We start from the raw sequence: 10,347 nt of genomic DNA, 5'->3' as shown, positions 1-10,347 counted from the left end.
ACATTCCCTATTCTCTATTTTCTGTTTAGCAGTGTTTTAGGCCGGTTTCGGCCCTCCTAAGCGCTCCCACCACCGCAGCCACACAGCCCCGCGCAGGGCCCAGCGGCGGGCGGCACATGCGCACTGCTCCCGCCTCGCCGGCCCGGAACTGCTGCGCATGCGCAGAGCCCCTCCCACACAGCCGCGGCGCATGCGCACTGCTGCATCACCATCGGCCCGGCCACTGCCGCGCATGCGCACAGCCCGGGCCCAGCCCTCCCCACAGCGGCCGCCGGCGCATGCGCACTGCCGTCCCGCCGGGCGGGCCGCTGCCGCGCATGCGCACAGCCCGGGCCCAGCCCTCCCCACAGCGGCGGGCGGCGCATGCGCACTGCTGCCGCCCCGCCGGCCCGGCAGCGCATGCGCACAGCCCGGCGCCCTCCGCTGCGTCCTCTGCGGGCGCCGCGAGCGCGGCCATGGCGGGGCCGCTGAGGAAGGTGAGGCACTGCCGAGCGCCCGCAGCCGCGTCCTGCCCCGCCGCGGGCTCGTCCTTTTTGGGGGGAGTGCCCGAGCCGCGGGGTGACAGCGAGCGGACACCCTGCCGGGGAAAGGCTGAGGGCGGCGCAGGGCCCGGGTCACCTCCCCGCCGGCGGGCCCGCGCTGTGGGGCGGCTGAAGCCGGGGACACCGGAGCTGCCCTGGCAGCTGCTTGGTGCGCGTCAGGAACAGCATCAGCAGCCGCTTGAAGGAGGGGATTGTCCCTTCTGGCCTCACCTTGACTGTTGTGTGCGGGTTTGGTCACCGCGATCTGAGAAGGATACCAGGCTATTAGAGTATCCAAAGCAGGGCAGCGGAGATGGTGAAGGGTCTATGACTTGTTTGTTCATTCGTCTGTTCAGGCTGGAGGAAAGGAGGCTGAGGGGGGACCTCATTGTAGTTAGAGCTTTCTCATGAAGGGAGTAGGACGAGCAGACACTGATGTCTGTGGTGACAGAACCCGAGGGATTGGCCTGAGGTTCTGTCAGGGAGGTTTAGGTTGGATATTAGAAAAAGATTCTTCATTCAAGAGGGTGGCTGGGCACTGAACAGGCTCCCCAGGGCAGTGGTCACAGCACCAGCCTGACAGAATTCCAGAAGGGTTTGGACAATGCTCTCAGGCACAGGGTGGGACAATTTGGGATGGTGCTGTGCAGGGCAGGAGCTGGACTGGATGATCCTTGTGCATCCCTTGCAGCTCAGGATATTCTGTGATTCTGATTCTGGAAAGGTTAGCTGCTCCTGGAACAACGGGCATATGGCAGGAGGCAGGGCTGGTGTCAGGAAAGATCCATGTCTATTGTATATTGAATCAAAACAGATTGGTGTGGAAATGGATGCTTAGCTGTGTTAAGTATGTTGGTGCTTTCTCTGCAGACCACTGGACTTGTGGGATTGGCTGTAGCTGAGAACCCTCATGAGGTATGTCACACATCTCTTTCTGAAGCAATGGAAACTCTCAGTGAGATTTAAGGTTTTTGTGATGTGTTTGCATGTGTAGGTATGCAGTGTCTATTAAATTTGTGCCAGCTTAATGAAACAGTTAAAATTGTCCACAGTGATAAAGGTTTAATGCATGTCATTATAAGTTATTTTACACGTGTACTTTTTGTGGCATGTGCTGATTTCAGAAACCTCTCTGCTGTTAGTATCTTTATGAACCAATATTTGATTTCTTTCATCGGTAATGCCAAAACTAAGAACTCTAAATTTAGATTCAGTTCTTCATAAATATAATTCCTGCTTAACAGGCAAAAGGATTTTTGCTGCTTTGCTGTGTACACAAATATTGAAATAACTTACACTAAAGGGATAGCCTAGTCTTAGATGATAGAGACTTTGATGTGGTGCAAAGCCACACCAAGACCCTGTGATGGCAAGCAGTGCTGAGACTGGGATACTTCAGTGGTACTCAGGAACTGCATTAGGTGGTTCTTGTAACAATAGGTGGCTTTCTTTTTACCTCCTCAGGCTCAGTGGTGTATGTTTGTCACATCAGGCATTAGCTTTTATTTCAGGAGGCATTAGTTTTGAAATAATTTCAGTAATTTTTTTAGGTTCTCCACTTTGAAATTTCCTATACAACAATTCTATTTCAAAAATGCTTTTGACTCCAGTACTTAAGAATGCTGTCAAAAAGAACCCTTGAAAAAAATCACTGCTGTTTGGTAGAAATTATTCTAGCTCAGTTTACAACCTTGACACCTTCTGGGTGAGCATACTGCATTTTAGTTTTTTCAGCAACTTGAAGCTAAGAGTAAAGTGCTGGACAATGTTTTAGTTAAAGTTCAGATTCTCTGCCAATCTTCTTTTTGTTTCCTGTTTTTTCCTCTTTGTACTTCTATTTCTTATTGTTCCAATAGAACATCTTTTGTTGCCAGGTAGATACAATTACCCAGTACAGAAGTGTCAACTTATTCACCACAATGTGTCCTTTGTCCCTGCATTTAAATCCAGCAATAAAAGTTTCAGGTTTAATTTAAATCTATTTGTTACTCAGAACTTTTCACCAGCATGAGGAAAAGTGACAAAAAATCCTCCATTATAATCTCTGTGTCTTCTTCAGGTAAATTTTTAGTATATCATGGGTTAGACATGAGTTTGCCTCTTTTTTATCATTTCTATTAAAAGAGCATTAAACAGGCTTTAATGTTTTTTTCATTTTGCATCAAGTGTGTTCAGATTGCAACTGTCTTTGTTTTTTCATTTTCTTTCTTTGAGGAATGTGACAGCAGAAATGTTTAAATCCTGATAAATCCCTGCTTTACCCAAGATGGAGTTCAGTGGCTCAGACTTAATTATTAGTTAATCTTACCCTTCTGGATTGAATACCATATTTTGTGTATAGATAGCACCTCAGTGGGTTTAGTAGACAAGAAGTGAACTAATTGTAGCTGTGTGTTTTAACCTTTGTGCTTTGTGATCACTTCAGCGCCTGCGAATACTGTACACAAAGATCCTGGGTGTCCTGCAAAACATTCCCAAAGATGCAGCCTATAGGAAATACACAGAGCAGATTGTAAATGAGCGTTTTGATTTGGTGAAAAAGGTAAGTACACTGCTGTTTCCTTAATGCTGCACAGGGGAAAAAAATTGGTAGGATGAGAAAAGAGATTTTTGGAGTGCCCGGCTGTTTCTCAGGTGCACATGTAACTTCCAGGTATCCATTCAGAAACAGTTGAAGTGTGGAGGTTTCATTTTGTTATTGACTGGGATATTTTGATGGCACGTGAAAAGGAATTGTTAATTTCCTGCTGATGCTTTGTGAAAATTAGAAGCAAACATAGTTTCTTTTGCAAGATGCATAGAAAAAGTGGTAATTTTCACACACTTTCACAGAAAAATATATGTGCTCTTGCCAGTCTTGTATTTTAGCACAATCCTTGCCTTCAATCTCCTTTTTGTTACATTATACTCTCTAATACTGGTATTGTGTATTTAAGGTGATAATTGAAAGCTTGCTTATAATTCTATAAAAATCTAAGAACAAGGCTTTTTTTCAAGATAGAAACTAAAGCCCTTATCTGCCAATACTTCTTTGGATTCATTAAATAGCTTTCATTCTTTGTATTAATCATTGAGGGTTTGATGTTTGCTTTTCACTAACAAATGAGTAAGATTTCTTTGATTATGTAAAATGATACAATCCAGCTTATTTGGTAGTAGTTCAGAGAAAGATTGGAGTGTGATCTGGTTAAATTATTGTTTTCGTGCTTTTATGGGCTTTCTACTTCTCACTGAAACATTTTATTATATGTATTTCAACACACAGGAGACTGATGTGCAAAAACTACAGGACAAACTGAATAGTGGTCAGATAGAAGAAGTCATTTTGCAGGTAAAGAGGGGAAATTTGAGATGAAGTACAAATGTAGCAGTGTTTTTTAGTGCTCCTTTGGCCGAGCTTTTGTTCAGAAAATTAGAAGTTTGTGTGTCTTCTTTGCTGCAAAACAATCAAACAGAAAGAAAGAAAACCCTGAAAACAAACTGTCATGTAGTGATGGGCTGGCCTTGTTAAAACCTAACAAGTTAACAACTGCTTCTTGCATTATGCTTAGAGCTATGCATGTGTACCTACACTGCTTCTTACAGAGTCTAAATCAGTGAAAAGGGCAGAAGGGGATTGAATAATACTGGGGGTTATCCAAACTGAGTGGAAAATATCATGAAGGTTTTATTAGGAATGTCTTGCTGAACAGAATGTCTGTTAGGGTATTCAGGGGTGATTTCTTTTCAAAAAACAACCCCCAAAACAGTTCCTTTGATATAGGTGAGCTATGGTAGTCTGTGATCATGATACATAGTAACATCACTGAGGTAATTAACTGAAATAGAGGTAATTTAATATTTTGGCAATTGTACAGAATTTAAGACTTTGTGTATGGTGTTTATTAACAGGCTGAAAATGAGCTGTCCTTGGCAAGAAAAATGATTCAGTGGAAACCATGGGAGCCTCTAGTTGAAGAACCTCCTTCTAATCAGTGGAGATGGCCAATATAATTTTCAAAATGGTGTAGCCTCTTGAAAGTGAAAAGAAAAAATGAATTATTAATCTATTGTTACTTACAGTTGTCTTTAAATTAAAGATAATCGCTTAATTAAAATATATTGTGTCCACTTATATTTAGCAATCTAAAGGCTGCTGCCAATTTCTCGCAAAAATGGTTTTAAGAAGATTCTTTCTGGCATTCCAGCACCCTTTTGTTTATTGAATTTTTTGTGTTACATATTAGCAGGGTGTTCGTGTCTTATGCTGAGATATTTTTATAGTCTGTAGTTTTATGTTAAAAATACAGACATTTCAGGCCACTTAAAATCAAAATCCAAGTTGTAGAAAAGTGTGGAGTCCTCCTGTTGCGAGAGGGCTGAAATCTGATCTTACTCTCCTTGTTTTATCTCCTCCCAAACAGAAGGATGATTTTGTCCCACTTTTGGTTGTCTGTATTTGCTATCCCCAGACAAGGTCTTGGTAGCCATGCAGATACTGTGATGAGGGATTTAATGCTTCCAAAAAAGAGCAGGTTTTTAGGTTTCAGCTGAATCCCTGTCGTGAGCTGGCTGACCTCGCTGCCCTCATAACCAAACATTTATTTCTGGCTTGTGGGAGGAACTGGGAAGATTGGAGAGGTGAGGAGGAGAAAGAAGAACTGCTGCTCAAAGTGATGGCAGCAACAGGTTTCTTATTGACAGGTTTGTTGCCAGACTTGGCATAACACCTGTGGCACAAACCTCAGTACTGGGATCTTACAAAGTCGTTGTGTAGACTTGCATTGGTGTATTATTGATCCTTGAGTGTCAAGTGTTGCAGTACACGGGGTGACATCAGGCCGGCTACTTGTCACCAGTTGGCTCCCACTCGGCTCCATCTTAGGCCCAGCACTTTCCAGGATCTTCAGTAAGGACTCAGGTGCAGGACAGGAAGGGATACAAAGTAAGTTTGCTGATGACTCTACTGTGGGAGGAGCTGTTGGCTCCCTCCAAGGCAGAGAGGCCTTGCAGAGAGACCTCAACTGATCACAGAGATGGGCAATCACTGACTGTACAAAGTTAAAGATTCTGCACTTGGAATGGGACAGCCCTGGATGTACAGACAGACTGAGGAATGAGGGACTGGGAAGCAGTGACACAGAAAGGGACATGGGGGTCCTGGTTGAGGGCAAGTTGGACATGAGCCAGCAGTGCCCTGCACCCAGGAGAGTCACCCTGGATGCATCAGGCACAGCATCACAGCTGGGCAAGGGAGAGAATTGTCCCAGTCTGCTCTGCACTGGGGCAGCCTCACCTCCAGAGCTGGGGGCAGTTCTGGGTGACACAAGAATGATAAAGAACTCTTAGAGAGTGTCAAAAGGAGGGCAAGGAGGATACTGGAGAGAATTATCCCAGTCTGCTCTGCACTGGGGCAGCCTCACCTCCAGTGCTGGGGGCAGTTCTGGGTGACACAAGAATGATAAAGAACTTTCAGAGAGTGTCAAAATGAGGGCAAGGAGGACAGTGAAGGGCCGTGTGAGGAGTGGCTGAGGCCAGTTGCCTGTTCAGTCTGGAGCAGAGGAGGCTGAGGAGAGAACTCATTGTGATCTTCAACACTCTCACAAGGGGAAGTGGAGGAGCAGGGACTCATCTCTGGTGACCAGTGACAGGACCCAAGGGAACAGCATGAAGCTGTATCATGAGGGGTCTAGGTTTGCTATTAGGAAATGTTTTTCAGCCAGAGGCTGCTTGAGCATGGAGATCAGCTCAGGTGATTAAAGCATGGGGCCAAACACACCAAGGCTGTGATTCAGTCATTTAAGAGTTGGACTGGATGGTTCCTTCCAGGTTCCTTCCAACTCAGAATATTCTGTGGTCTGGGAACTCAGGATAGTCTGTGATTCTTTTGAAAGCTTTTGTTTAGAGATTTAATCTTATAAATCCCAATTAAAATATCCAAACTAGATCTAAGGGTACTGTGCAGGTTTGCCTTTACTGATAGTGTTTTCAAGACCATTAAGTAACATTCCTGCAAGTTTAAAGACAGAAATATATCACAAAATCTGCAGTTTAATAAGCATTTATATATGCACTACTTACATAACACAACATACTTGGTCATAGCTGTTTTTTCATCGTTTTTAGGCCTATAAATTTACTTGTAACATCATTATCGTAAATTATTAATTACAAATTTATATAATATTTTATGCAATGGTATTGGGGGGTAGGTCAATAGAAAAAAACAAACAGTATTCCAAGATATTCTCTCCAGAAACTATTTTCACTGCATTCTTTAGCATTGGGATTTTCCCTCCAAGTATTATTACTATAATTACAGGAATTTTTAGGTTTTGAAAATTTAAAAAGTGAGAAATACTTAGTTTCATTGTTTGGTTTTGAAGGATTTTTCAGTCTTGACCAAGGCAGAAGCTGGTCTTTTCCTAGGTAAAACCACTAGATGGCATTCCAGAAGAGGACTTTGCTAAAGTTAAACAGTTTTCACATGAGAAATATTAAAGGATTACAGACTTGAATGAGGGCCAGTGCTGTCACATGAGTAAGGAAAACTAATGGATTTCGGTAGTAAGTATTGAGCTGACCTGAGAGGAATCCAAATAAAATAAATTAAAAAAACAAACCCATAGTCTAGTATAAATGATAGTGGCATGAAATACTGGTGGTGGTGGGGGGAAGAAAAGTTTCCAGAATATGGGAGCAACTACTGGAATTCTTTCTACTCTTCTGTAGCTGAAACATTTGCTGAACTCTCTTGTTCAGTTCTTTTCTCCACTTCTAAAGATGTATTTGTCATGTGATTCAAAACAGCTCTCCTATAAGCTCATTAATTGTGCCCCAGGGGAGAGGAAGTTCTTTTCATGGCTCACTGCTGCTGAAATTTGATATATGGCCTTTTAAAACTGAGTTTCACAGATAAAAGCATATTCTCATATTCTCCCTTTCACAAATGCTCATCTGTGTCCTTCATACAGGTCCTAATTTATTCCAAGAGGAATATGCTAACAAGGTATAATTTGAAGGCTAACTAATGATTTTTGCTTGATTTTTCTCTTTTAATTGTTAGAAATACATGATGATGCAAAGAACTTTATAATCTGTTGTAATATGGTAAGGTAAATCACTGCAAGCTTTAGAGTTAACAAACTTCAGCTCTTTAAAAAACATTGAGATCATCTGATTGAAGTCATGTGAGTAAAAAAGTACTTTATCTGCAAGGGTGGGAACTAGCAGAGACAAATCCTGTAACACCAGAAAAACAACTTGCCCATCACCAGAGCAGAGCAAATACTGAGGTTTTTGTCATTCCTAACCTGCCACCTGTGCTGCTTAACCTATCCCAGGTGGCTGTTCTGAACCTGAAACCCAAACCAATAGGAGATGAGTGAAAGCTGCTTTTTATTATTATTTTAATATTCAAAGCATATATGCTATTTCATTAGGAAAAAAAAAATCATTGCAACTTGAAAATGAGTTTGAATGTTTAATCGACTATATAAAAGTGACAAAGTGACACAAATGACTGTTTCTTTCTGTAGGATTAATGACGATCCTATTCTGGGAGTTCAAACAAAGTTTTAGAATAAACAGCATTAGCAGTGGTAATGGGAAATTTCTGTCCTTTTGGTGGGAAGCAGGCCCAGTTTCCAGTGCCACACAATATCTGGGAAACATGGTGACAATGAGCGTGGCATGCAATTATTGAGTATCCATTTAAATTCAATGCCTGCTGAAATGCTTTTTTCAGGATTCTCCTGGAGTTGCAACACAGAACTCTTATTGCACATCCCAAAGTTGTGTGATGTGACCGTCCCCTCTGTTTCCTTGCAGCACGCTGACAACATTTGCGGGAGTTGTGTCAGAAATGGCACCTCAAACACCAGGAAATTCGATTTCATAAATTAAAGACACGGTTTACATGTCTTTAATTTCCTTTTAGCAGCCTCAGTCCTCACACCGCGGCCCCTGCGGGAGAACAGCACCGTGAGGCACAGCCCGTGTCACACACAGGCACTGCCACTCAGCTCCGCAGCGACAGCGTGTACAGCACGAAGGCTGCCAGACTCACACACAGCGCCCTTTTCGAGATCCAACACTTCTGGGGGTTTAATGGAAGGAAAAACGGTGTTTGGGTACATTAACGCCGCTGTGGGCTGTAAGAGCTCCTCACTGCGTGCTCAGGGTCACAGCGCGGCTGGGCACGGCTTCGTGCGGTGCTGCGGGCTGGAGGGCACCGGGGAAAAGCCGGGCACCGGGGGGCTGCCGGGTACCGGGGGAACAGCCGGGCACCGGGGAAGAGCCGGGCACCGGGGGGCTGGAGGGCACCGGGGGAACAGCCGGGCACCGGGGAACAGCCGGGCACCGGGGGGCTGGAGGGCACCGGGGGAACAGCCGGGCACCGGGGAACAGCCGGGCACCGGGGAACAACCGGGCACCGGGGAATAGCCGGGCACCGGGGAATAGCCGGGCACCGGGGGAACAGCCGGGCACCGGGGAATAGCCGGGCACCGGGGGGCTGGAGGGCACCGGGGAACAGCCGGGCACCGGGGGAACAGCCGGGCACTGGGGAGCTGCCGGGCACCGGGAACAGCCGGGCACCGGGGGAACAGCCGGGCACCGGGGGAACAGCCGGGCACCGGGGGAACAGCCGGGCACCGGGGAACAACCGGGCACCGGGGAACAACCGGGCACCGGGAACAGCCGGGCACCGGGGAACAGCCGGGCACCGGGGAATAGCCGGGCACCGGGGGAACAGCCGGGCACCGGGAACAGCCGGGCACCGGGGCAACAGCCGGGCACCGGGAACAGCCGGGCACCGGGGAGCTGCCGGGCACCGGGGAACAGCCGGGCACCGGGGAGCTGCCGGGCACCGGGGGAACAGCCGGGCACCGGGGAACAACCGGGCACCGGGGAACAACCGGGCACCGGGAACAGCCGGGCACCGGGGAACAGCCGGGCACCGGGGAAACAGCCGGGCACCGGGAACAGCCGGGCACCGGGGAGCTGCCGGGCACCGGGGAACAGCCGGGCACCGGGGGAACAGCCGGGCACCGGGGAACAGCCGGGCACCGGGAACAGCCGGGCACCGGGGAACAGCCGGGCACCGGGGAATAGCCGGGCACCGGGGGAAGAGCCAGGCACCGGGGAGCTGCCCCGGTATCCCTTCCCGGCCCTTCTCGTCCCCGGCCCGGCTCCGCAGTGAGCATGCCCGTGCTCCGAGGCCCGGCCTGGTTGCCGTGGCTACCGCACCGCCGCCGGGCCGAGCAGCGCCGCCGGAGCGCCGCCGGGCCGGGAGGTGCCGAGGGCCGGGCCGGGAGATGTTCCGGGGTCCCGGAAGGTGTCCCGGGGGTCCCGGGCCGGGAGGTGCCCCCGGGGTCCCGGCCGGGAAGTGCGAGGGTCTCGGGAGGTGCCGAGGGCCGGGAGATGTCTCGGGGTCCCGGGAGGTGCCCGGGGGTCCCGGGCCGGGAGGTGCCGAGGGCCGGGCCGGGAGGTGTCCCGGGGGTCCCGGGAGGTGCCGAGGGCCCGGAGGTGTCCCGGAGGTCCCGGGAGGTGTCTCGGGGGTCCCGGCCGGGAGGTGCCGAGGGCCCGGAGGTGTCCCGGGGGTCCTGGCCGGGAAGTGCGGGGGTCTCGGGAGGTGCCGAGGGCCGGGAGATGTCTCGGGGTCCCGGGAGGTGCCGGGGGCCGGGCCGGGAGGTGTCCCGGGGGTCCCGGCCGGGAGGTGCCGAGGGCCCGGAGGTGTCCCAGGGGTCCCGGGCCGGGAGGTGCCGAGGGCTGGGCCGGGATGTGCGGGGGTCCCGGGATGTGCGGGGGTCCCGGGAGGTGCCCCGGGGGTCCCGGGAGGTGCCGA

At 48.8% G+C, this 10,347-nt stretch overlaps 1 protein-coding gene across 1 annotated transcript; it reads left to right on the top strand.

The window, feature by feature from the left end:
• The first annotated feature begins 414 nt into the window (after positions 1-414).
• Positions 415-4,618, top strand: NDUFA5 (NADH:ubiquinone oxidoreductase subunit A5). Its single transcript, XM_066318584.1, has 5 exons — positions 415-476; positions 1,392-1,436; positions 2,947-3,063; positions 3,787-3,852; positions 4,413-4,618. The coding sequence occupies exons 1-5, from the start codon at positions 456-458 to the stop codon at positions 4,512-4,514; spliced, it is 351 nt and encodes a 116-aa protein (XP_066174681.1). The 5' UTR covers positions 415-455; the 3' UTR covers positions 4,515-4,618.
• The last annotated feature ends 5,729 nt before the right edge of the window (positions 4,619-10,347 follow it).

Source organism: Sylvia atricapilla, chromosome 5 (assembly GCF_009819655.1).
Source record: "Sylvia atricapilla isolate bSylAtr1 chromosome 5, bSylAtr1.pri, whole genome shotgun sequence".
Lineage (NCBI taxonomy): Eukaryota > Metazoa > Chordata > Aves > Passeriformes > Sylviidae > Sylvia > Sylvia atricapilla.
Note: the sequence above shows the minus strand (reverse complement) of the source record. Positions and strands in the feature narration are given on the sequence as shown.